Source organism: Vanellus vanellus (genome assembly GCF_965231255.1).
Source record: "Vanellus vanellus genome assembly, chromosome: 19".
Lineage (NCBI taxonomy): Eukaryota > Metazoa > Chordata > Aves > Charadriiformes > Charadriidae > Vanellus > Vanellus vanellus.
Window position 1 is genome coordinate 11,293,672 of NC_138924.1, and position 27,113 is coordinate 11,320,784.

Consider the following 27,113-nt stretch of genomic DNA (forward strand, 5'->3'; position numbering starts at 1 on the left):
TAGCCTCAGGGTACAGCAGAAACACGTGTGGTGCCCGATACGAGTCAGCCAGACTTACCTGAGCAGCACGGCTGGGAGCAGTGGGTCTGCAGGAGAAGGTCTTGGCCACAGTGGGTGCTGGAGAAGTACCCCCTCATCATAACCATGCACCCAAGGACGTCGCTGGCCAGGAGCTGTATGGAAAGGACCTGGAGGCTTTGAAGACCAGAGTCATCTCCAGGCTGTAATTACCCACTGGCTTCCCCCACCCCTGATTATGCAGATGAGAGAAATGGCAGAACCCACCAATCTGCCGGGGAGGGAGGAGGCTGCACTGATCCCGCCCCTGTGCCACCAGGGCCAGGGACCCCAGGGACCCCCGGCCCTCCCCAGCAGCCCAGCGGGTCTCTGTGCATGGGGAAGACCAAGGCAGAGTCTAGAAAGGGGCTTGCTGTGGGTCAGGGCTGTTACAAGATTAATTAATCCATTAATTGGAGTCAGCTCAGCAAACAAGGATGTGGTAGCACCTGATTCACTACCTGCCCACCACCAGCCACTCTGCCTGAAGGACTGCGCTGCACCTGCTGGGAATGTCAGCCCTTTGCAGGAAACCATGACCACATCCCGTCTCCTTTGGAAGGTGGCTTTCGGCTGCTGCTTTAGAGACAGACCCTGTTCCGACCCCTCAGTCTAACAGCCCGCGCCGCCTCCCGTCGCCGCCTCGCAGCCCGGGCACAGCGCAGCGGGGAGCGCCCACGGCCCCTTCGCAGGGTGACACGCTGCGCCACACCAGCTGAGACAGGCTGCAGCACCCCGGGGACACTGACTTCAGGCGTGTGTGACCACCCCAGCCTATGCAACCACTCGGAAACTCAAACCAAGAAGAAATGGGAGATGTGGGGTTTTTTTCACATGAGATGGTACAAATGGGCTGTCTCCGTGCAGCTGCTGAATGGGACAGAGCTGGACCCGCAGGCAGCATTTCTCCCCGTGCCCATGCAAGGAGGCTGTCGGCTGCTGCGCTGGCCTGTTCTGCCACTGTCCTTCGCAGGAACCGCAGGTGGCACAGGCAGGGCTGGCCTGTGTGCACTCCTTGTTTGATCTTCAGCTGGTTTTCTCTTTTTTTAATTTTTTTGCACACAGCAACGGCTGGGAAGAAGCTTTTCACTCTTTGCCTCTCCCTCTGCCCTGGCACAATGACGGGAAGTCCTGCATGAAGAGCAACAGTGTTGGATTACAGCAGGACACAGGATAAATCACGTCTGTTAAGAAAGGCAAATGGAGTTTCACGGGAGCGAAACAGCAGACTGTAGGAGAGCCTTTGTCTGAAGCTGGCTGGGGCCAGGCAGGGGGGTTATGAGACCGTGCAGCTATCAGGACAGATAAAGACTCACACCTGCAAACCTGGTGGTAGTTCCTCATCATCAGCCGAAGGCACTGCACCCAGCACCCAGCCTCTGCTGTATGAGGCAGACGAAGCCCCTTCCATTTTCAGGCTCCCTGCAAGCCGGCAGCTGCTCAGCCTGGTACGTGTGGGCAGGAGGACCGAGGCTTTGTCACATGCCTGAGACAGCATGTCGCAGTCAGTGCCATCCCAGCCAGCTCCTGCTGCGAGAGCCATGAAACATGGGAAGGGACACTGGCACCTGCCCCTCTCCCTTAGTGCCTTTCCCCAGCATCTGCTCCTGCCGCTGCCGGCCGGGCAGCATCCCCGGCTACCAGGGATTTGGTGTGAGGAGCACAGCAGCCTTATCTCTTGCTTATATAATGAACTCCTCTCCAAAACGTTAACTCTTTCTGGATGAGAGCTGTTCTGGTTTGAGCAGAGGCAGTCAGCCATTTGGAGCCCCAGAGAAGTGGCGTGTCACTGGAACGCGGGACTGTGGGCAAGAAGCTGCTCGTCCGACTGCCCATTGGTCTCAGCCGCCATGCGATGCTGTCTTGGGCGGCTGCTCGGGAGCGGTCTGCGTGCGGTGCACAGGCTGTTTGCTGCCAGCCCGGCGGCGGCAGAGTTTGCAGAGCGAGCCCAGCCTGTCACATGCAAATGTCCAGATAAGTTGCTGCCTGCAAACAGGAACCACTTTATGGAAAGCAGCAAAGCCCTTCCCAACCTGCCCCAAGGAGAGCTCCAAGTACCTCCGGGGAGCAGCCGGAGCCCAGGTGCAGCAGTGTGGATGTGGGGCAGGCGATGCAGGCGAGCGTGCTCAACCCCAAGCAGCGTGTCGGAGCCCTGCCGGTGCAGAGGTTCGGGTGCCCTGGTCTGTGGGAGCGAGGCAGGGACACTGCTGCCAGCGGTGCCAAGGCATCAGCAGGCTCTTGGCCAGCGAGTGGGACGAGGTGCCACGGCAGCACCCTCCGGCCTCTCCTGCTGCCCTGCAGCACAGTCGCAGGCTGCCCTCCGCTAACATTTCCCAGCCATCCTCAAGGGAGGTGCAGTGTTAAAAATCCCGTTTGGGTTTGTCGTTTGGCCTCCGGCCGGCTTCTCTCAGCTCCCCAGCGCCTGCCAGAGCCTCCCGGCCCGCCCTGCCTCCCAGCAGTCCTGCGCCGCAGCCATGCTGGCAGCACTGCGCAAAGCCTCCCCGGCCAGCCATCGTGCCGAGCAGCCTGTCTGAAGCACCGAGACACTCCAGGCGCAGCAGCTTTCCCTTCTCCAACCACAGCTCCAAAGCCAGGCCAGCCCATTTCCCCCTCACTCCCGCTCCAGAGCTCAGCATGCAGGTTCCTTCATCATTTTAAGGCCACTCACTGGGAAACAAGAGTCCTTTCCCTGGCCCTCCCTCTGCACAGCCTGTTCCGGGGAGCGGGCACCGAGCAGCCCCTTGCTGTCGGCCCCGCCGTGCCGGAGATGGCCGGTGGATGAGCTGCATGGAAGCAGGGAGGGTCTGCCTCGGTCAGAGCTGTTTTGGGGGCAGGCGTTACTCTGCTCTCCTGTGGTCCAGCAGACGGCTGCTTCACCTGCACTCTGTGGACTTGTGTTATTTCTGGACTGGCTGGAGAAATAAAAGAAAGGGGGTGCTGCCCCCATCCTCTGCTTTCCAGGAGCGGGAAGCTGTGGCTCACAGCACCAGCTCTGCCCTGTCCCGTCTGCCCCTGTAATTCCGGCAGTGCCCCAGGGAACAGGACCAGGTAGCACAGCCCTCGCAGAGGGGTTCCCATGGGTGTGCTTTGGGCACTGGCAAAAGAAACGCAGCCAGTCCCAGACCAGCTGTCTGGGACTAGGCAAGCATCGCGGTGGATGCTAAAGGAGATGTTAGAGCAAATTAATTACTTAAAACTTTTTTTTTTTTTTTTTTTTTGAGTCATGACTTTTGTGCCAGTCTCGGATTCCTCTTGGCCTACCGTGATTCCGAATGCTGTGTTGGCAGCAATTGATGACATTACGCTGTCGGCAGCAAGTGCCTCCCTAAGGCTTCTGTCTCTCCCGGGGGAGCAGGCAGAGAAGCTGTGGTCCTCCCTGTCGGTTCTTGGACAACCACCTACATTGGGTGGCTTAAGCATACCTCAGTGGAGGGGGCTGCCTGGTGTCCTGTTTGGGTCCAGCCCAGATCCCAATAAACCCCATCCTCTCTTCTCTCCCCAGCACAGCGTTGGACACGCTCTATGAGACATCCCAGCTTCAGCAGCCCACAGGGTCCGTGTCCCAGCCAGTGATTTGGAGCAGGACAGTTTGTTACCGACTGTAAGTACCTGAATCCTTTGCGTTGTCAGTAACAGCTATTTGAGAGCAGGGATTTCCCCTACTCAAAGGACTTTACTCCTTTGAAAATCCATGCCTTTCATTGCTGCTCCAGCTGGGTGACTGTGGTGGGGGTGTCCGCAGGGGAAGCCGAGCACTCACAGCTGCAGCAAAAATCTTCTTGTTGGGGCATGAACTCTTGCAGCGCCGGCACTTTGGGCCCATGGTTGCAGGAGCTGCTCAAGTAGCTGCCAGCAGGGAACAAGCCACAGAGAAGACTGTGTTATGCTCATTAAGTTACCATATCGCAAAACCATGCCAAAAATCTGCTGGCAGCATTACCAGCCACTGCTGAGACCTGTCGGTGCTTCCCAGAGCGCAGGATACAGACAGACGGCTGCACTGTCGTGTCAGGCCGGAGAAGCTGCAGTCGGGGTCTCTCAGCCCTTTGAGGACTCTGACCTGGAGAGTTAACTGCTGGAGGGACAGACGCCCTCTCACCCGAGGTGCTGAGCATCCCCCAGATCCCCTCCACGCAAAGCCCGGTGACACTTTGGTGCGCTCAGACGTACTTGGGCAGAGCAGGGACTCCCCAGCCCGTGCTGGCAGGAGCCTCCCCCCCGGCCCACCTCTGGCTGAGAATGCACAGCTAAAAGGGACTTGCAAATTATTGATGCTGCGGGGCTCATCTTGCTTGCGGCTTCCCCCCGGCTTTGGAGAAGTCCTAAAGGAGCAGGGGAAGTAAAAGTGGGGGTCCTTCCTGGGGGCCACAGGTGGGGACACGCGGCTCAGGCAGGCGAACCCCAAGCCTTTGCAGAGCGCGTCTTTCCCCAAAGCGTTAGTCAGTCATTAAAGCAGCAGGAAAAGACCAAAACCCAGCCTCTGCTTCGGTTTTGCTCTCAGCTTCTGACATAACCAGGTCACTCTTTCCACACTTCCCCAGCCTAGATGAGAGCCGATTACTGATCTGGATGGACATGACTCACTGCCTTTTCTAATGAGCAACTTTCCTCTGTTTACGTACCTTGGTGGGGCCTTTCATATACCTAAAAAAGGAGGAGGGAGGCACTGGGGAGAGGGCAGGGTAATCTCAATTGCTGGCACCTGCACCCAGCCCCAGTGAGCTGTTTCTCACCATCCCCTGGGACTCGGGCCAGCTGTGAAGTCGCTGCTTTTGAGCAGGGAAAAGGCGTAGCTAATCTTCCACATGCTAATCCGGGTGAAATGCTGTCCGGGCCCACAGGTAGGCTGTCTAAACCCTTGACGAGTAATTGGAGCTAATTAGGCTGGAAGATTTTTTTTGTTAATATCTGTCCAGGCAATGCCTGGGGGGCCCCACAGTAATAAGCACTGTGCAAACCCAGAACCACCTTACCCCAGGGAGGTTTGCCAGCGGGAGGTTGTCCAGGCCGCAGCAGGGTGAGTTGGGTTTTCCTGTTCTCTTGCGTAGACGTGGTCTCATCGGACAGCTGCCCCGCTCATGTGGCATTGCTTCTGTTTTGCAGTGACTAAGCAGAGGAAGCTCTCGCTGTCCTAGCACCACCAGGCCAGACAATCCTTCCCTTGGCTGAAGATCCCGTTGGATCCCTTCCCATAATGGAAGCGTGAGTGCCAAGATCCTCCATGACCTCCAGAAGCCACAACTCCTTACCGAGAACTCTGATGGCTCCACGAATGCTTTCCGAAGGCGCCCTTGGGGGCATTGCCCAAATCACCCCCTCGCTGTACCTGAGCCGGGGCAGTGTCGCCTCCAACCGGCACCTGCTCCTTTCCCGGGGAATCACCTGCATAATCAATGCGACCATCGAGATTCCCAATTTTAACTGGCCCCAGTTTGAATACGTGAAAGTGCCTTTGGCTGACATGCCCAACGCCCCCATCTCCCTGTACTTCGACAGCGTCGCTGACAAGATAAACAGCGTGGCGCGGAAGCACGGGGCCACCTTAGTCCATTGTGCCGCCGGTGTGAGCAGGTCGGCCACCCTCTGCATCGCCTACCTGATGAAGTACCACAAGGTGTCCCTCTTTGAGGCATACAACTGGGTCAAATCGAGACGCCCCGTTATACGCCCCAACGTGGGCTTCTGGAGGCAACTGATAGACTACGAGAGGAAGCTCTTTGGGAAGACGACGGTTAAAATGGTACAGACACCATATGGCGTCATCCCAGACGTTTATGAGAGAGAGAGGAGACCCCTGATGCCTTACTGGGGAATTTAATGTGACTGCAGACAGGAAGCACAACAGAAGGGACGCGCTGTGCTGAGTCGACCAGACTGGAGACATTCCCTTCTCCTTCTACAGCCAACTTTGGTTCTTTACCATACAGCAGAACCTCAACTAATTCTCACCTCACTAACCTGCAAGGCCAACGATTCCCTTCAAAGCATTTCTCTCTACAGGGATTCCCCCATCCGCATTTCTCTGATTTAGCAGAATGAGGTCTCCTTATAAGTTTATTCCTTTCATAAAGCCTCCCTCCCTTTTTTAGTCAGTTTATTAGTATCCTATGAGGAAAGGCCTAAAAGGCATTTGGCAGAGTTAATGAACAAAGTGCGCTTTGTGATGCGGTAGCCTGGGTATTTCGTTAATAGCTTGTTTGCTTCCTTGCAAAATCCTGTAGTGGCTAGGGAGCGGCGCTAGCACAGAGCGAGCGAGGTCCTACTCTACGGCAGTGGGTTTTTCCAAGAGCAGGAAGGCAGGCGTGCGGGGTTGTGGTGCTAGTGCTGGTGTTTTCTTTAACATCCGTAGTGACTCTCAGTATATAGTGTTTGAGATCTTTAGTCAGCTCTTAATCTGTATTCAAAGGCAAAAAAAAAAAAAAAAAAAAAAAGAGTGAAGTCAGTCCGTGTCGGCCACAAGTAAAGTACAATTTAAATTACTCAAATCAAATAAATACAAGATCCTTCTTCATTCATTCCATGCCAGGGCAATAGTCCTGGAACACTTACACTACTGAAAAACGGTGGTGGTTTTTTGTGGGTGGAAAGTAAACAGAGATCTTGTCCAGATGTGGCTCAAGACAGAAGCGAGAGGTTTGCCCATTTCTAAATCACTCCATTATGTCCTCAAGGTTATGTTGCATTCTGGAATTATTCTGCGCAAAATGGCGATCTGTTCAACCTCCCTCCCGGACAAGGATGGCTTTACGGAGAAGGCTTTGCCTTGTTCTGTGTGTGACGAGAACGATTCCAACCCAAGACGTGGGAGAAGCCTTTCCGTGGCGTTGCCGCTGCCTCCTGGACGTCGCTCCCCTCCCAGCGGATGGGAAGAGACTGGTTTCGTTGGAGCGTAACTGGAGCACCAGGAGAGCAAGGCAAGTCCATTCCTCGAAGAGACATCTGTGTCCTCTGTTGCATCTCTGAAGGAGGAATACGCAGATTGCTGGATGCCGAGATAGCTATCTGGTTTAAATGAGATTCTATACTTGTAAAAAAAAAAATCAATAAAGATTAAACAAGAACATGTGTTGGTTTCCTATTCAGAATTGCGCTAATGTATCTCAAGTAACAGCGAGAACATGGTGTAATCCTGAGCAGTGGCTTGAAACAAATCTGGACCTCAGTCTTGAGAAAAATACTGTGATCTGTTCCTGCCGCTTGGCTCACCAGCTTACAGTCCATCCAGGTGTCCTGCAATTCCTGGTCCTCATCACAAAAGCCAGGCAATTAATTTAGCTATTTTGAATTTTTTATCTTCTGAAGGTGTAGCTGAACAGCTGTGGTTTTAAGGAACACTACCTATGGTTACAGGTTTTCTCTAAGCTGAACCACGCTGCGTGAGGGCTGCAGCACTAGCAGGGGTCTGCTTTCCCCAAGACTAAAAGCCACGAGGGCTGAAATCCTGTTACTGCTGATACAAAACTGCACAAATGGCCTCAGCCTCATTAGGATGAGGAGTAAAACCAGACCTGGTTGGAATAGAAGTCTAGATCAGAGTGAATTTGATACGGAGGCTTTGATCAGCTCCGACCCAGAAGTCAGTTTGAAATTTACTGCAGAGACGTGAGTTTGTCCAGAGTGGGCAAATGCCACTTGCTTGAAGTTTCTCACCAGGGGAAGGGAACGGTGCTTAGCAGTTTCTAGGCTCCAGGCAGAGGTCCAGCAAGGTCAGCGAGGACTGCGCGAGAAGTTCACAGGCTTTAAATTGGGCCCAGGGTCACTCGGTGGGGAGGTTTGGTGGGACACGGGCAGGAGAGCATGCTCTGAACCCCTACACACATGGGAGTCACGAGGGTGGCCGTGGGTTCAAACTGCATCGGTGCCAAAGCTGCGCATGAGGCACCGCTGTGAGAAGAGTTACTGCAAACCCCTCAACATCGCAAGGGCATCCAGCGCCCCAAAGATGTTTCCTGTATGTGCACAGATACGGCCCATTCTCCCTGCAAACCCTTCTCTCAGCCGGTACCCAGGATGCGCTTAGACAAAACTGCGCATAAAAAACCCCAAGTACTTCAACACCATTTTTCCCAACACCATGAACACATGGATCTCGGTGTCCTCCAGTGTCAGGAGAACAGCGCGCAGCCCCATGCTGGCAGAGGGAGGTCTCCTGCTTTTGCAGATGAGCAAGAAGGAAGTTTTGGCCCACTGAAATAAAAGTGCGTTTTGCCATCAGCTGCGTGCAGTTCAGGTTGCACAGTCGTGTGCTGGTTTCAGTGACAAACAGACACAGGAGACTGAGTGTCCGTTGAAAAAGTATACGTTCTGCTCATCTCTCTATTTTTATCATGAGTTAAAACCGCAGCCGGGGAGATGGTAAGTAAGAAAAGGAACCAGAGATTAAAAATCCCAAGACTAATCATTAGTCTGGAGACATTCTGAAAGCATGACATTTCAAAGGGAAAAAAATACTAAAACCTGAAATCTGCTTGCAAAATTAAACTTTACCTAAAAAATGGACTATGTATAATTCAACAGTATTTTCTATCTAAAATCTGGAAGGTAAAAATTCTCCACTTTGAATAATTATATAGACTTTACACACATGCTGCCCTAGTACCTGGGGGGGGGGGGGGGGGGGGGGGGAAGATGCTAATTTTGAGCCAAGCATCAAGACTGACTCTTAAACAAAAGGGGAGGTTAGACCAATAAAAAATAATTGCTTAATAAAGCACATTATGAAATAAAGAATTCACCTGAAATACCCATTAGAGATTACATTATGGAGAAGTGCAACGGTATTAATGCTTGTAGGTATTTCTTGGCAAAAGATCCTCTTGTGTGCATTCTACGAGAAGGTATTTTACATGAGTGTCTGTTCCCCCCCTCAAAATACATTTTTTCATGCATCCTCAAATCTATAGAAACCGAAGAAGAGAAAGAGCCACGGTTTAACTCCGGATTGCTGTGAGCACTCTGGCTGGATCTGGGGGAACATCATTCTTCCTGCTCCCCAGAGGCTTTTTCAAATGGACGTTATCTTAAGCGCTTGCAGGATTTTATATGTTATTCGGTGAGACATCTTTCAAACACTAGCCACAAAGGTTTCACTTACACAGTTTCATTGCATTTAAGGCGCTTTTGGCCAACCTTTCAAGGCTCCTGCCGACTCACGGGAAGATTTCACCCTGCCCATGTGTTTCTGCAGAGAAGCCCCCAAGCAGTGCCTGCGGAGCTCTACCGGAGATGACAACCTTTGGGTACCAGCACGCAGCAAAGGCAACAGATTTTTCTGGCTGCAGCCTGGAACAAGGCACTTTGCGGGTTGGTCAGATATGAAATGAGCTCTTTATTGAAAACAAGGTTTGAATCTAAACAAAGGATTTATAAATCATTGCAAGAATTAAGGGAGTAAACAATGTACTAAAGTCAATTAATAACACTTATTCTCATTGGATTTAAAATATCAGCAGTGACTCCAGCAATAGCACGAACTGAAACAGCTCCAACTACAAATCGCAAAACCACTTCTAGAGGACAAATAACGTTCACCCAGAGGGAAGAATAAAGAATCACAATATAAAGAGAAGTTTTCTGACCACTTTTCTTCATAAAATTATGACATATTTTAGTATTTAGACTGGAATTAAATAGAGGTCCAGAAAGAAAATAAAGAAAATCTTTCAGAAAAAGTAGTTTGTACAATAGCAGCTTTTATTGAAAAGGCAGTTTTTGTTTCAAGTTTAATTAATCTGACACATAGCTAACTAGAAATTGGAACATTCCTTGGGTTTTCATGAGTTTCTTCCCAACCTTGGGTTGAACTTCACCATCACTTCATATATACTGCATGAATCTCAAGGAAGGCGCTGCTCAAAACAAACCCAGGGGAAGAGAAGCTGCTGCCAGAGAGGAAAAGTCAGCGGAACGGGCAAGTGCAGAACGTAACAAATCCTACGCCACAAATAACCTCCAAGGGGCTCCAGCCAGTACGGGGGTCAGCAAGCCCGGGGAGACCCTCAAACCAAACCCCGGCGACGGATGGGCAGGGGAACAGGCTGGAGCAGTCCGATCGCGCCCCAGCACTGCTGCCACCAAGGAACAACTGCACCACGCAAAGACAGCGCGGAAACATCGTGGAATACAACCGGGTAAAGCAATATATACATTAAATAACCAAGCAAGTCATCTCTTCAAATTCCAAATATACACAAATATATAGAAAAATCACTTTCTGTAGGTAATCCCAAGGCAGCTCCAGAGAACGTGTACATCAAATAAAAAAAGAAAACTACGTTTCTCACTTCTTTCCTAGCAAAAGATACATGCAGAAAAAGGAGTTACATTTACAAAATTCAACACAACCAATGCGAAAGGCAGCGTGTCCATTAGCCTGTATGGAAAGGAAGCAGGGGAACGTGGTCCGTTACAATGCACTGTAGAAAAATACTGTAACCTTGGATACAGATTGCAGGGACACTGGGCTTTGGCTGGCGATGTAATATCGGAGAAGATGCTGAATGCAACAGTGAGTCATTTTAATGAGCAGGATATGTAAGTGAGATGATCCTCACTGTGCAATGCCTTTATCCAGGGTATCTACATGCAAAACATTCGGTGTATTCCCATGACGTAAAGGTGTTCAGTTCAAAAGAAAGCTTTCTGCTTGCCACAGATGCAGCAATATTGCCTGCTGCTTTCCCTTCTGGAGGGAGCAAGCAAGCAGTAGTGTCATACTTCAGTGAGCTCTGCTGCAATTAGAATTGTAAATGTCGATTCCTTATTTTTATGGGCCAAAAGACACGCTGGATACATCTTAGAGAGGGACCTTACTTGCTTAACAAGTACAAGAAAAACATCCCTGAAAAATGCTTTTATGACAATATAGATGGTACTGTATTTGACATACAGGTTGCTTTAAGTTTCACATTGTGGCTTCTTTTATTTGTGGTGTTCTCTTTTAGTTAGAAAAAAAAAAAATCCTGTCTAGCTAAGTGTTGAGGAACTGCGGTGGAAACCCACGCTGACAATAAACTCCCTTTTCCTAATATAGCATTTCATAAGCAACATTTGCGTCAGCCAGATACTCCAAACCACTTGAGAAGTCCCCTCGCGAGCAGCAAGACGAAGCGTTTGCTTGAAGTCAGACAATGCTTAAGTGCTTCTGTAATGCGGTATGCAAAAGTGAGCGCCGGCTTAGTGTGCCGCGCAGACCCCAAACATCAATGGGAATCCTTGCCCTGGTGATGTATACAGCAGCCCCTAATTACGATGGAAAACAATGTCTGTGGTCAAAAGCTATGGTGCTGACTGCTGGAACTATTTCACACCTAATAAATGAAACGAAGAGCAAGCAATGAGTGACTGCCCTTTTTTTTTGATAATTACTGGACAACAGAAGGCAGGCAGTCACTGTCACACTATTGAAAATCTGCCACTTGATTAGCTTGAGCTTGCGACTGGAGGCACAAGTTGCTTATTTTATGAACGAGCTAATTTCAGGCAGCAGGACGATTTATTTTAATTTGTGTAAATAAGGGGCCAGACACCTACCACTCTTATTAGCGAAGATTGTTTCATTTGGTATAATTAATAGTTTAAGTTTAGTATAACTAAGCCTTTTTTTTTATATATATAAATATGAAGCAGCCTTTTTCCGCACTGTAATTTCTATTTCAGCAAATAACCACCGGTCAGTGTCAGCCACTTATAATGGAGGCAAGATTAACTTGGAAAAAGCTGTTGATATCTTCGGAGAGAAGGGAGATTTTCTAGAGATCTGAGAAACTTAAAGTCAAAGCATGAAGGAACACGTTATACCTGATGGATACACTCCCCACTTCATTCCCTGCAGACCGAGTAAGACTGTACAGTGATACGGCTCTTCAAGTAACGCCATGAGGCTCCCACTAGGCTTAAAATTCTGTAACTGGTGCTAAAGCTGATTGCACTGTCATCTGGCTATTGTATCTGAAGAGAGAACCGGGTAGTTCAGATGTGCGGGTCGTATTTTGTGACAGTCTATTGTACCACCCTCCTTCTGCTCAGAGCGCGGTACCCACCATAAGCAACGAAACGGCAGGCACGCAACAGCCTGTTTCAAAAACAGCCTGCTTGGGAAGAGCAACTTTCGGTGTTAAATCACACCCACCCAGAGCGGGAGCCAAAGGGCACCTTGTGCTGCCAGTTCTGAGTCAGAGAAACACGTTACTACAGATAGCGCTACACTGCACCAGTTACACACAGGCATCCCATCCGGAGAAGCGTAATATACCAAAAAGGAGCGGACACGCTCTATCAGTAGAGTCCAATTTTCGACAGTGACGCAGCCACACAACTACCAAAGGGGGAGGTGAAACACAACAAATCGAGTCCAAGGAAGGAGTTTATCTAGCATTTACAACAGAGTAGCAAAGATGGCAAGTTTTAAAATCCAGCTGCCTGTACTCCAGATATGACAGGGAACGTTTCAGTTACTTTTTCAAGTCCTTATCCCCCAGCACTAACCAGCTATGCAGATGAATGCAGTATAATTTACAATACGGAACAGCGGAAGTATAAATATACAACGGCTCTACACAGTCTCCTTCGTTCTAAGTCAATAACTCGTTTTGCCTTGAAAGTTACTGTGCCTCGTGCATTGTATGCATTGTAATAGTACAGCAGCAAACATTTAAAGAAAAACATCATGGTCCATATACCAAAAACATTAAAGAACATTTCTTTGCAGATACGTACTTCAAGTATTTAAGTGGTCACTTCTATGCAGACCAGTGTAGCATTTCCATTTTTCTTGGAAGCTCAGTACTGGCCTCTCTCCGAGGTTTACGGGCTTGGTTAGCAGACTGGTTTGTTACAAAGACTAACCTGTTTTCATCTTGAGAAAAACTGCCATGCCGCATTTTTTGCCACACTACAATTTTTTCTAGTTATTTCTGAAACCCCGGCCATTTCCAGTGAAATACTTCACAAGCAATTTGCACGTGACAGTGGCTTTTACCCATTCTTGTACAAAAATCAAACGGAAACATCTCAAACACTAACCACACCTCAAGGCTTCCCACTTACCCTACCACACAATTTACCCCGAGCGTCCTGCATTATTAGCCCTGCTACTCCATCTTCAGTGCAACTGCTTTCAGAGCAGGTCTGGCAAAATGAGACCTGGAGGTTTTGGCTCCACACAGTTGATCCAGAAATTTGCACAGCTCGCGTGGTATTGGTGCCCTCCGTACGCCAGCTTAAAGTTATCCGTTTCCGAATTAAAGGCCTAAAATAACAAGAATTGAAACAAGTGTGACATTCTCATCTACTCCAGGATCTAGAAAATAAGAGTGGAAAATGGATACTGCACAGGTTTTGCCCCAGAATGGCACAGCACGGTAGGACCCTCTCACTCTGAACAGACCCCCCAGTAAACAATACTTTATTTTAGTCTGCCAAGTGTTTGCAGCTGGACAAAGCCATCACACCTGATGCATACTTTGCCTGTTACCCCCTGCGCTAAGGGAGCCATCTGCTTAGCACACTGTCTGAGCTGACACCTGGCAACTAACTCACCTTGTTTCAGGCATCTTCCAGTTCTGCTATGTGTCCGTGCAAGAGAAGCGCTTGTTCTGCCAGTAGAGAGCTACTGCATTTATTTCGCTGGGTCAAATTTGGCAGGTGCAATTCTTGGTATTAGTGTTATTTCAGGTTGAATTTGGTCTAACTTGCTTCTGTTAATTGAACCTGCTTTACAATAGGAGCTTCTGAGCAGAGCGCGTGAAGCCATGAACAAGCTTAAAACATCTCGGTGTTTGTTGCTAGGAGATACTTTGCAGTGCTTCACAGCTACCTCTTTAAAAAATATTCTAACCCTGCTCCCCACACCCTCGATTTCCTGCAGAGATTTCTGAACCTGTCATTGTCTACTACATATAGCCAAAAGTCAATATTTGTAGCAAAAAAAACCCTACAGTTCCCCCCCCTTCTGTGACAGACACACAGGCAGCTACGAACTCAGAAACTCACTGCAGTGAATTTTCTACCACACAACAGAAGTAGCACAGACCCAGAAAGATATTCACAAGGTACAAGCATGCAGACGAGACAAAGGAGAGGCTCTAGAGCATGTTAGTTGATTGGATCAAGTGTTACGGTCACAAAAAATGACTAGAAGAAAGGGATTCATGATTGGTACAATTAAGAATGACAGCTGAAGGCCAGTTAGCAGTTCAGCCTTCCACACTCAACTAAGAATGGTTCTATAACGAATATGTTTTTTACAGATTCATACTTTTCTAGGAAGCTCTTCCACAGGTTTCTCTTCTTTCTGAAATAATGTTGAAACCAAAAAGTCAGCAAACCTGCCGATATATGTTAATGGGTTGGCATTACTCTGTACACATCCTGGGATTCCCTCCCAGCTCTGCTAATTGCAATAGTCCCCTCCTGGTGATCCTCAGAGATGCATTTCATAAAGAAAAGTCATTAACAGATTTTTATTTTTTATAAAATATATACACTTTTTAAGTCTCAGTATCCCAGTTTCTTCCCTGTTATGAACAATTTAACTCCTTGACCCTTTATCCACGAATGTGTCATACCCAAAGCCCAATGAATGTAGGACATTGACTATTTGAGTCCCATCTATAGGTCAGATTTTGCCTTTGCCGCGTCCAGTTACAAATTATAGCCATGAATTTTTTTTTTATTACACCCAAAGGCCTAAATGAAAATCCAAACTGTAAATTAAAAATGAGTTTAGCAGTAGATGCCTTTATCCTTACTTTACTTCTTGAATCCACGTTTAGGAGGCACACTCCGCAGGCGAGATCTTGGGCGTTTTTAATCCCTGGACGCAGCATACAAGAAGAGAAATCCAGTGAGTTTTCATCTGGCTAAAGAAACAAGACAATAAAATGTAGGCATTTTCAGTGACTGAAGAAGTTTCAGACATCATGATAAAAATTATCGATCTGGTTGCTCCCAAGAGCCGTGGCATCACACCGGCAGCATGTCAGGGATGACATATTACATTTTCTCATAGACTGATGTGTGATTTAATCAAAGCCATTAGTATGTATTTGCATCTTGCTATGCAATCTCCATCAGCATTAATTTATAACACTCAAGCCCTTGAAAAAGGGTTAGACTACAAAGGAAAGAATTCTTAAGTTCCCCATTCCCACATCAAAAGGGGAAGAAACTTCTGAGGGAAGAGCCCAGGCGGCGGCTGCGACATTTCAACTGCAGCGTATTAAGAACTGGCGGAAGATAAACAGTGGTATGTAACAACTATTTGTGCAGCTGCAGGGAGACGAGACACGGGCCAGCACAGCTTTCACTAGTTAGCATTTGAAGTGGTGTCTGTATCGGTGTTTATTGTCCTGAATTCCGTATTATTGCCCCATCCAAAAAGGGCAGTTGTTATTCTTTCTGAAGGTTTTTCCGCAGCTAGAATATAGCACAGCAGTACAAAATGGGATATTAAGGTTAACCAAACTGTAGAAGAATTAAAGTCACCAGCCATACACGAACTCGGGTTAAAGGGAGGCAAAGGTTGGGAGAATAAGCCTGGAAATAAGTAATAAATGAATATAGTTGCTTTTCCAGTACACAATCTTACAGTTCAGCCACAAGATAAAAGATAATTTAAAACTTTGCATAAGGGTGGTATAAAACCATTGAAGTTTTGCTCAAAGATAGCAGTGCAAATAAAAACAATGACTAGAAATGCATAAAGCTTAAAAAAACGGTGTAATCCTATAACGTGTACTCTTAATCCACATTCTAGGTATGCTGATCACGGTCCCCCGCTGAATGGCTGGAAAATAATTGGAATCCTGAAAAAAACACCCTTTAATCTTTAAGTAGATCAATCAAATTAATAAAGGCACTCTAATATTTGTTTACCAAATGCATGAGTGAAGCGAATGAGAAGGTCATCCTGTAATTTGCAGTGAAAAACCACACGGCTGTGCATAAAATTACCTTGTAACAAAATCCTTTAAAAGATAAAATTAACCTTTCCAAGCCCATGCCTCTGAGCTAGAATACTTCTCTCTCCTTCATTGGCACTTCTGCATCATATAGCATCCGTGGCTGCAACACGGGGGGAAGAAGGTTTGGGTTCCACACCTTCCAGTGACCCAGGTGGAGAAGAGAAACAGAAAGGGATGGTTTTGAGAGCTACAGGAGTCCCTGTCTCCTCGATAACTTCAGAGGTACTGTGTGTGTAGGAGAAGTCGCTATTTGCGGCTCCCAGTATGTTTAAAATTTATCTGGACCACTGCAGCTCAGAGAACATGTGGCCAAGCTTTGGAGTTTAGGTAATCCCTGTAATCTTGCAGGGAAAAGCACTTTAAGAACTAAATTTTAATCCACTTGTTTAAATCAGGACAGGATCCTGATAGCTTTTTAGATTGTTACTATCAACAACGCCAGAGTTCAAACAGATGAATCCTCGTCTATCAACTTCATCTGCCAAGCAGTAAAATACTGGAAGTATAAATTTCCTGTCATGACAGGCTTTGTGTAACACAGGACATCACCAAAAATACCTGCTTGCCACCGCTGTTTGTGCTGGAGAGGTTTAAAATGTGTAAGAGGTATGAAAAGGGACTGATCATCTGTAATACCTGTTTTGCAAGGAATGACGGTGCGCTGAAGGTGACTAGTTCAAGCAGAGACCGAGTACTCTGGGCCTGACTTATAAACGAGCATTTACTGGAGTGCAAAAATTTTTAATGGCCATAGTTGCATTGGAAGAAGGAAACCACAAATTAAGACGTTCAGTGAAAACATAAGCATGGTAATGATCTACTTATTGATGCTTGATGCAATGTACTGATACTGAGAGAGAAAGACTCCTTAAGTATATACTGAGTTAAAGGGATCCGTTATGCAAGACAATATCAAGCCCCTACAGATGGATGATCCCCTAAAAATATGAGTTTTACTGTGGTTAAAGAAAGTCATTTTTGCACATTGCATTTCCTGCAACATACACACACAAAACGTGGAAGGTATTTAATGGCAAGGTGATTTTTTTTTGCCTTCTAATTGTGTGTATTCTGTACCTGGCCCCAATGTGCCCCTCTTTCCCAGTGCCTTTGCAGACCCTTCCCACAGGATGCTCCTTCTCTTAAAGGCCACCCCTCAGACAGCCCCTCACCATCTCTCCCTGGAACACTCGCCCAGTTACGTAGAAAGCTCTCAAGCTCCTACCAAACTGTCAGAGCAATGGAGCTTTTTCTGGCAGTTCTGTTCAGAGGAGGAAAAGCTATTTAGTCTGTAGTGGGAACCAAAACAAACTCCGGCATTTCCAAATGCAGATAAAAAGGAAAACGGCTTAGTTATTCCCATGTTGCTACATTGTGTGCTCCTGTATTGTGAGCATTAAAATTAATTGCAGGGATATCACAAAGACAAGATACATCCCCGCTATTGTGGCTTCATAAAATGGCTTATTTAAATTTTACTAAATTTCCCTTATTGGAGAGGTCCACAGACACACAGGATATTATCTAAATCATTAAGACACTACGTAATGTAACATCATGTTTGCATGTAAATAACAGTCTTCTTACAGGGAGCTTTAAACTGGATATCAGGAATAAGCACATTTCCATTTTGCAAGAGAAAAATGCAAACTGTAAAGTTAGGACACCCCATGAAATCATTTTACATGTAATTACGACTTATTTTTGGTCTTACCGTTAAAGCAGCAAGTGACATGAAGCTTATTAGGTTGTTCCACACTTTATCAATATCCTTGAGCAGCTGCTGGAGTTTCTCACTACAAACAGCAGTTGCTTTGATACCCAGTTCAACTCTCTTTGTTACTCTGTAGACTTCAACAACCCCTGTTGACAGAAAACACAGCGGACGATTGCAGAGAATTCACTGCAAGCACAGGTTCCTGAAACCTTAACTCAGAAATAGCACAAAATAGGCACAGCACACAAAAGGTAGTCATGGACAGGTATTTCAAAGCAGTAGTTATATTTATTTAGCAGAAGAGTTGTTCATTATTTTGGTACAGGGAAAGGTTAAGCTAGAAAATACCATTCTGAAAAGAGTGATTATATATCGCTGCTTTTCAGAGGAGAACTTTCAATGTAAGAGACACGGTAAATTAAAACATACCTAGTAAATATTCCATGCCTTGAGCAGACTGGATAACTTCAGTGCAAACGGATGAACTACTTATTCCATTTAAGGTATCATTTGCTTTCTTTATGACCTGGTGGAAGTGAATTTCATAAAATTATGGTGCTACCTACCATAAAATAATTGTTACGAACAAGATAGTCCCCAACATAAACTATTATACAAAAAAGGAGGCAAATTAAATAAGAAATAATTGCCACAGTCCATCACATGTTTTTATACGTTCATGCTGTCACGGTAAGTAGATCAGGAGAAAAATATGAACATTTAAAACCTTAATGTATTGCCTCAAATATTTTCATTACCAAAATAATAGTTTTAAGAGTATGCATGCATTGCTATCTAGTTTAATAATTGTGTTTACAGTTTTGCCTGTCTAATACTCAAATGCAAAGGAGAAATTTTAAGGAAAACTAATCTGTCTGTGAAACATCTGACAGCCATTACCAGAAAATCATTGACCCATCCGCACAGCACATTAAACAAGCCCACTTCTCAAAAAGTACAGAAGAGACAGCTGATATCAATGCCCTGAACAACGGGTGTTACTGGGCCCCCAAAACACAGGAACACTCCATTAACTAGTTAACTTCAAAATTTAGGCAAAAGCCAAACTAATCAGAAATGACAGGGAGATTAGTACAGCATCTTAAACTGAGGAGGTAACGCTTCTGCTGCATGACAGCTTTTGGTTTAAAAACCGTAATCCACTTGGGCTGATTCACACCCTTCCTATGCCTGTATGGTCTTAAACACGGAACGAGGCGGTACCTACAGGACGGAGGAAAAGGTTTTGGAGGAGACTATACACTTACTTGCAGGGCACTCTCCAAGCATCTCTGCCACTCATACGCATACCTCTCGCTTTCCTATTTGAAAGAAAAGGACAGTCTGAATCTTGTTCCTACGCTCATTTCCCTTTCTCCTATCACAGCAGACATACAGTAACCAGGCATTTTAAGAGACTACTTGCAGATTAGCTATGTAAACTTTTAACATGCCTATTCCTAATTTTTCCCCCATTCTTTAATTATTCTCTTTGCACCTGAACTCTAAAATTTGATTTCTGGGAGTTAGAACTAGTTTCAAAAGGAAAAACATATATGAATGGGTAAAAAGTTTGCATTGCACATACCTACTCCCAACACATTTGTTACAGGTCTGCTGCTCTAGAAATGGGGATTAGCAGAATTTGAACTGAGTCCTTTCACCATCTATTCTGAAGATGAGCAAGAGAAATAACTGCCACACAGCCAAAAAAGTTAAGCCATTTCCAAAAGCCAACGGTCTCGGTGCCAAAGCTGGGATTAGATTTAAGTCGTAACTAATTTCCAGTTACAAGCTTAGACTGCAAGGTCAAGTGATTCTGAGTGACTTTCAGACAACAGCATTTTTTCCCCACTTCACAAGACTTTAAAGACAGGAGAGAAGAAACCTCCTTTATGAGCAGTCTCCCATCAAAACATCTCACCTTACCCAGATGCTATCTCAGAATCATACCTGAATTTCAAATAGCTATAGTCCCAAAGACTTGGGATACCCTCGATATCACACTGATGACAATCATTGCCAAGTCACTTGTATTCCAGACACTTCCTTACCTCAACTTCCCCAGTCAAGTCTTTGTATTTGTCTCTGATGACAGGCAAAGCAGGCTTCTCACTTAGAGTATTTGAACGATCTCTAAATGGCTGCTCCAAAACTGGTAAAGGTGAAGAGCGACTTATTTCTCGGTCACCTAGGCTTAAGCTCCTTTTATGAGACCCTGAAAAGTTAGGATATAAACAAGTTAGTCTTTTACTCATAAAGGCATGGACTATTTAAAATGAATAAAGTAGTAGCAAGGGATGCACTACTACTCCAGAAGAACAAAGCCTTCTATTTACTCGGTGACTGGAGCAAATTTCCCCAGTTCCTCAATTCTTACAATTTTTTGGCACTTTTTTTTTTTCTTCTAGAAAAAGAGCTGCTCCAAACACAACAGCAATCAATGAGAAGATTCAGCTTGTTTCCAGCAGCCTTTGGAACAATCCACGTTGGCTAATTTTTAATTTGATTAGAAAAATTAGTCTTTGATAAGCACATGCATTATGGGCTTCCTCCACCCTGAGCAGGCTTACCTTGAACAGACAAGTCAAAGGTAGCCAGCTCACTCTTGATCATTTCTTCACTAGATTTCACCTTGCCTTGGGAAGTCGCCACCAAGAAGTCAAACTTGCTGATTTTTGGCTTTTCACTTTGGAATTCTCCAAAGTCATCTGTGGACTCTCTTTGCAGTTCAGAAGAGACACCACTAGCAAGGAAATCTGCCTCTTGATTTGTGTCAGCTGCAGCTGCTGCATCATGTGCTTCTGATGAAGGTCTTGCAAAATCACCGAAGTCGCCAATGTCATCATCACTTGGACCGCTGGATATTGGTCCAGAGTCTTTAAAGTTTGCAAAAGCTGCAAAGGAAACATCCTGTAAAGCATCCTCGCTGGAAAAGGTTGTCACTTTGGAAACTGTTGTCATGGTAATGTTTTCTGAACTGCCAAACAAGGTCTCCTTCTTCTGAAGAACAGAAGTAGCCGCAGAGGATCCACTTCCTGAAGACTGGACAAAGGAGGAGGGCTTCTTGCCCTGATGAATGTCTTCTTTGTCGGACCAGTCATAGCTTGCCAGGCTGCTGACTGCAGACCCACTGTTGTAGCTTCCAAATGGGGCACATTTTAAGTCATCTATATCTGAGAAAAACAAACCCCTACAATTAGAAGCTGAAGCTCAAACGTAAATCTCTGCACTGTGTATAAAAACAATGGCAACTTGCTAAGTGTCTTAAGGAACTGCAAGAACACACACAGTGAATTGTTGTTTCAACAAGGCTTAAACTAGAGTTTGCAGAAAAATAACCTGAAAAATACCTAAGCATTTAATACAGAAATTTCTCCATTTAATAAGTGTAAGCCTTGACCTTTGAATATTGTCTTATATTTTAAGCTGAAAGTCACCATCCCATTACGGGTAGTGAAGAAACACTAAAAAAAAAAATATGTTTCTAGGGAGTACAGACTGCACAGATCACCCGTTCAGTTTCTGATGCTGGCTGCAGAATCTACAATCAAAATGTAAACATTAGCAACTCAAACATCGCATTATTTCATCTTATCAAATCCAACCGCACAGAAGACTAGGCTAACTTTTCCATTCCCTCCGATAAAGTATTAATATATTAATTTTATATTCATGCTTTGATATAAATAGCGTATAAAAATGTGCTGCAAGAATTTTTAAAAAACAGAAATCCTGTTTAAGCTTATCACAGTTCCTGCAGTGTCGCACGGCCGACTCTTCAAACTCACAGGTTCCAGGAACGACACGAACATTTGCGAAGATCGTGTTATAGCTTTTACAAACTATTTATTCAGTTAAGTATAGAGAAAATCCAATTATTTTGCAGAAAGCTCCAAACATTTATACTCACCTGGCAATTATATGGGCCAATAGGTTCTTCTCACTGCCATGAGCAGGTATGAGATATAGCCTGGGCGCTTACATTAGAGCCAGCAAAAGCGCCGGCACAGGGACCAGGGTCTGCTGGGCTTTGTCCGCTACTCATTCAACTGATCTTTCACATTTAGACTGAGATTGATCCACAGCAAAGGCACAGAGAGCCAGAGGCTGGGTAGTTTTCATTAAAGCATTAAAAAAAAAAAAAATAAATCCCTGCTATACTACACTTGGCATTTGTTTTCCGGCATTAACAATTGTCAGTTTGGATCAGACATTCGGCTGCTGCTCAGTGCCCAGGGTCAAACGGTCTCGAGGTAAAGCAAATCCGAACCAGAAAATATACTCTCTGAGCATCGTTTTAGCTGAGAACTCTTCTGATGGTCTTAACTGGCTGGCACACAGTAGCAGCAACTTGGGTTTCATGGAGCCCGGGTGGGAGCAAGCTGACTTTCCAGCTGCCCGCTTTATTCAATCCAGCCACACCAGCCCGAGGATTAAGCCATTTCACAAAACATTTCTGCCTTCATTTATTCACTTTACTGGAAGGGGAGAGCATGCTATGCTTTAGGCTGCTTTCCAGGCATGACCCATATACATCGCTAATTAAAAAGTCCAACAAATATACAATAGAAGGATAGAGTTTGACGGCTGCTGCAATAAAAGGCCCTTTGCAAGGGGCCAGCGAGGCACGGTGTGCCATCTCCCAGATCCTCTTACGGGACAGGCTTCCTGCAGCTGCTGCGTTTGCATGTGACAGCATCTCGGGAACAAACCTTAGCACCTTGCCTATAGACAGCAAGATTTCAAAGTGCCATTCGAATATTAAACTTGTAGAGCAAGCAGTTTACAGAAGGGTAAACAGACGAGAGATGAAATCACCTGCTCTCGGCAAACCTGAACAGAAAGAAGGCTCCGAGGTGAAAAGGAGCTGACTTGCAAGGGATCGGTAATTTATCACAAGAAGCCACACCTTGTGCTCTCAAACACACGGTTTTGTTTAAAGAAGTTAAATGAAAGCTTCACTAGCATTAAAGAGTGCCAGAATAACCTACAAAATGTTAGCCAGCTGTAATTAATCCTGGGATCTTGAAAATACCACAGTGTACTTTTTTTCTCCCAATTTGTGTTGACTCCAAAACCCAGTGAAGATTTAAGCATCGCTATTGTTTCGGTGTTCACCAGGAAATGAAAAGAAAGAGTGATGATCCTACTGTGAAGCTCTGCACAGTCTATTGTGAAGGATTTCTTTGATAAATGGTAAGAGTTTGAACTGGAAAACACATCCGAAAGGACGGGGTCAGTGTATCCCCCTGGATCGCATGCCAGCTCAGGGACAGGCAGGACCAGCCACAGGTTTCGGTGGGAAGCCTGAACCGCAATCAATAGGTCACGGCAGGGGAGGCAGAACAAAGTTTTAATTATTCACTAACTAAGATTCAAGATTCTCTATGTGAACTCGTGCAGACATGAAACCCATCCGCATAGGTGTAAGAGATGGGATGAAAGGCAATAGTTCAATTCTATACATACTACTCTGGCAAATAAACTTTCCTAAAAGTATTATATTACCGGAAAAATATTGTGTTCAGAGACAAAGCGTTTACGGCTAAAGCAGTCCTACAACAATTTATTGACAAGTGTGAAAAATAAGAATGTATGTGTAACTACCCGTAATCTAAGGTAAATTATCTTTTATAAGAATTTTTATTCTGTTGCAAAAAACCCAACCTTTTGCTGTGCCATGCACTGCACTTCATAGAATCATTTGGCACAAGTTCGATGTTTTAGCACAGAGGAAGTAAAATCATAACCTTTGCCATAGCTACGGCACAACTAAAGGCTTATCGGAGCTCTGAGCACATTTGCTGCATAATGAAAAGAGGAGCTTTTCCCCCGACAGGTAGCAGAGCAACTCGCCATGGACTAATAAGCAAAGAAACAGTTTACACGTGAAAAGCACTTCTTGGTTGACCCTAGAGAGCTCTTTGTGATGTGGGTATCTATTATTGGCAAAGAGATTGTTTTATTAAGCAGTGTTAAGAACTGCTCCTCCAACAGCCTTTTTCTTAAAGACCACAAATACATTTAAGGAATAAAAAAGCTGTAGTTAAAATGCTGGAGTTCCAGCCTCTGCTGTAATAAAAGCTGCATTTTGCTGGTATAGCAATTCATTTGAAAAGATGCAGGTGTATCAGTAATATTTTTTTCAAAGCAAGAGATGATTAAGTGGAAAAAAAAAAAGGATTACTTCTAACTAAGCATCACACTTAGCAAAGACAGGTGCCACAGAGCTACCGCCATTTCCTCCTGCAGGAAACTTTTAGCAAGAACAGAATGAGAAACATCAAATTTTATCCAAATGGAGAGCATACAGCAAATTCCCTGTCGAAGCAGGGCAAATCATAAATTGATTGTGTGTTCGGAATCCCGTAATCCGACCACAAGAGCTATATCAACAGATTTCAGTGAAATATATCGCCATAAAACAGTATTCCTTAGTAACCTCAGCAGCAATTCTGTGGTGTTTTTCAGAAACACCACCACAGTTTTGAGTTTAGTTTTGTTATAAAAATCCAAAAGCTCTTACTTGCAATAGAGTTAAAGCCACATGTCATTAGCACCGCCAGCTTTGCACTGGTGAGACCCTGAAACACACCCCAGGTTGAACACACTGGATATAGATTCTCAGATTGCTTAAAGATGGGGGCAGGGTGGGATGGCTGCGTGTGTGTCTGTAAAAATCAACGTCAGATCCATTCAAATATCACGTAACCGCATTTTTTTTCCCCTTAAAAATATTGTTCTAGTGAACTAAGAATGGGAAAAGCGATCTTCACAGCGTCATGCTGGAGCGCAGTTAAGTTTCCAAAAGCTTTAGAAACCAAACCCAATTTGTATTTCTTCCAAAGCAAAAGGTTTGCGATATTTACCGTTTACTTCCCAGCTATTTCGAACTACCCAACCCATCATCCAACCTGCCTGCTCATCGCCGGGGGACAGCTACAGCTATACACACCAGCCACGAGCTGCTGGAGAGAAGCAGAGCAATAGCTGCCAAGGAACATCCAGAATACTGACAGAGGATGAAATATAGTTAAAACACTGTTTCCCAGTGCTATCTCATCTACAGAAAAACTTGACATCTTTCATTTGAGCCAACTATAACAATTTATTTCAACTACCAAGGATTAAGTTATGGCTGGAGGCAATTTACAAGCTGGAGCCTTCAATGTCAACAGTTTAATCATTTAAGGAAAACCCTTGACAGCCTTAGTGATATTCTAAAGAAAACTGAAGAAGACAATTCAGAAGATTATAAGATATTTAGTGATTTTTACCAACACAGGAGACTTTCAAGTTTTTATATTTCATTTTATGTTAAATTGTGATGAAGAAATACAACTCTTGTGTCATTTTTTCATTGTTAGGGTGATGCAGACGGTAGCTAGTTCTGTTCCCAGCAAAACAGCATCAACGCACCGAAAGCGGAGCTCTCCACTGGGAGCATCACCAGCAGCCTGAGCACGGAGCCCAGAGACAGGACCAGGACAGGCACCACCTCCTTACCACCCCCTGTGGGGCTTCACCTGACAAAGGCGGAGAGCAAACTGGAAGAATACGGAGGTTTGTATGTACTGCTGCTATCTGTTTCACGCCTATCAGCCATCGGAAAAATTCAAAGCCCATTTCTCAGCTGGTGAAGTCTGGAACAGCGTTAATGATAAGGGAGTTACTCCAATTTACTTTCGCTAAAGAACAGCAGTACCGAGCACCGCCAAGGTGAAAACCATCAGGAATGCTGACCGGAAGATAAATTAAAACGAAGGAAAAAGGAGAGGAAAGCCTTCAAACCTTGTGGAATTAAAGAATTTGCTAATTATTTTTCAATTTTCATGACAAACACCGTTTCGCAGCAGAATAAAGACCCCCTGAGCTTGCACTGGAAGCGGAGAGAGGGCTGAGCTCAGCCCTGCAGGAGCCCGGGGCAGCTGCCCCGTCTCTGCGCCCTTTGCCTCGGCATGGACGGCGCTCGGGAAACACGCAGCGCCCTCCCCTCTTACAGGTCTTCTCAGGATAAAGAAGTGTTGTTAACCGCTTCCATTTGCAGAATTACACTAAATGAGAGCAAGTGAGTGAATGTGACTGTCAAGTCTGGACAAAAACGTAATAAAGTACAGAGTCATGAACATTACTCTCCCTCCTCCAGGTATGATTAACTGAACAAATACTAATAGCACAGTCCTGCAGAATTATGTCTCTGGTTTATGCTCAAGCCTTCAGTTTAAAAAGCTTTAGGGCTAGGCATAACCTACTGGTTCTCCAGAATGAAAGAGGGGTGGTGTTTTGTTTTGTTTTCTTTTCTTTTCTTTTAAAGTCTCTCAAGATTGGTGTAAAGAAGACAAAACATATTCTGGTTTCTGGTCTGGTTTTTGCTCTTGTGGCAACAAACTATAAAACCTCAGTTTGCGCTGGCATAACGCTTTAACTTTATTCCACATCTCAATTATTTTTAGCTTTTTACCTTGTCTGCCAATTTGACATCAATCCCATACTGTTAGTGGCCCATGATCTGGAGGAATTCAAAGTGACATAATTACATGACACAAAGTTGCCGCTGTCATTCGTGTTTGAAAGCTTCAGTATTTAGTAAGCCAGGAGTTCCTCAAAAGAAAAAGGAAGCAGGGCCCTTTTCTTTGGGGCACCGATTAACTCACCCTAGATTAGCTAAATAAATATGAGAATGTTGTTTAATGGGCTCCTACTCATAAAGGCCTTGATAGCCACACAGTTTCCAGTTGGTCCCCTCCACAAAAGCGTAACATAACCTTGGCTGGCAGCGGGGAAATCCAGAGGAGGAGGCAACAGGACAGAGAAAACATTATTTCTGTCTTCAGTCTGAACTACCACGGCCTCACAACCAACTCACAGAAACAACCCCGCCATCCACACCTCTCCTCTAGTCAATCCCTCTCCAAAACTGCTCTTCTAAAAAATATTGTTTAGCTTGATATGTAAAGTTTGAGAAGCGCACAGAGAGCGAGGGCAAAGCGCTGGAAGAGGAGAAAGAAGCTCACCCACACGCTGCTGTGCAAGAGAAAGGCACCCGCCACCTTAAGGGGATACTATAACTTTAAACTTTGTATTTTTCAGGAAAAAGAGAAACACTGCTGGTTTGCAACAAATCACACACATCCCCACGTTTTCAAAATATGCCAAGATAATATTTATTAACACAACAGGACTTACAGATCACAAAAGATAGTGATACATAGGAGCTCGTAAGGGCGTTATCGAAGAAAGCATGCAGGTCAATACTCGCAGAAGAGAGATATCAAAGCAGATCTGAGAAGGCACATTCACACAGGAAATGTTTAGTTGAAAATAGACATTAGAAAAGCAGAAAAAAAGCCTGAAGTTGATTAAAATATACA

The 27,113-nt window shown here is 45.3% G+C and overlaps 2 protein-coding genes across 6 annotated transcripts in view; one reads left to right on the forward strand and one right to left on the reverse strand.

Annotated features, from left to right (window-relative positions):
- The first annotated feature begins 5,084 nt into the window (after positions 1-5,084).
- DUSP14 (dual specificity phosphatase 14) lies at positions 5,085-7,107 on the forward strand. The gene has a single exon (XM_082493305.1). The coding sequence runs from the start codon at positions 5,279-5,281 to the stop codon at positions 5,873-5,875; it is 597 nt and encodes a 198-aa protein (XP_082349431.1). The 5' UTR covers positions 5,085-5,278; the 3' UTR covers positions 5,876-7,107.
- Positions 7,108-12,272: 5,165 nt separating this feature from the next.
- The window catches only part of SYNRG (synergin gamma), a gene marked incomplete at its 5' end in the record, with an annotated part of 41,218 nt that continues 26,377 nt past the window's right edge, over positions 12,273-27,113 (reverse strand). For 2 of the 5 annotated variants that reach the window (XM_082492884.1, XM_082492883.1), the window contains 8 exons: positions 12,273-13,306; positions 14,315-14,350; positions 14,808-14,918; positions 17,737-17,885; positions 18,169-18,265; positions 19,008-19,061; positions 19,794-19,957; positions 20,313-20,915. In XM_082492884.1, the coding sequence (XP_082349010.1) occupies positions 13,175-13,306; positions 14,315-14,350; positions 14,808-14,918; positions 17,737-17,885; positions 18,169-18,265; positions 19,008-19,061; positions 19,794-19,957; positions 20,313-20,915 (1,346 nt within the window). In that variant the 3' untranslated portion in view covers positions 12,273-13,174. The remainder of the gene's footprint in view (positions 13,307-14,314; positions 14,351-14,807; positions 14,919-17,736; positions 17,886-18,168; positions 18,266-19,007; positions 19,062-19,793; positions 19,958-20,312; positions 20,916-27,113) is intronic. The other 3 variants (XM_082492887.1, XM_082492886.1, XM_082492885.1) reach the window with 3 other exon arrangements.

Coding starts and splice junctions, on each gene's coding strand:
- DUSP14 (XM_082493305.1), top strand. CDS start 5,279: ATGACCTCCAGAAGCCACAACTCCTTACCGAGAACTCTGATGGCTCCA.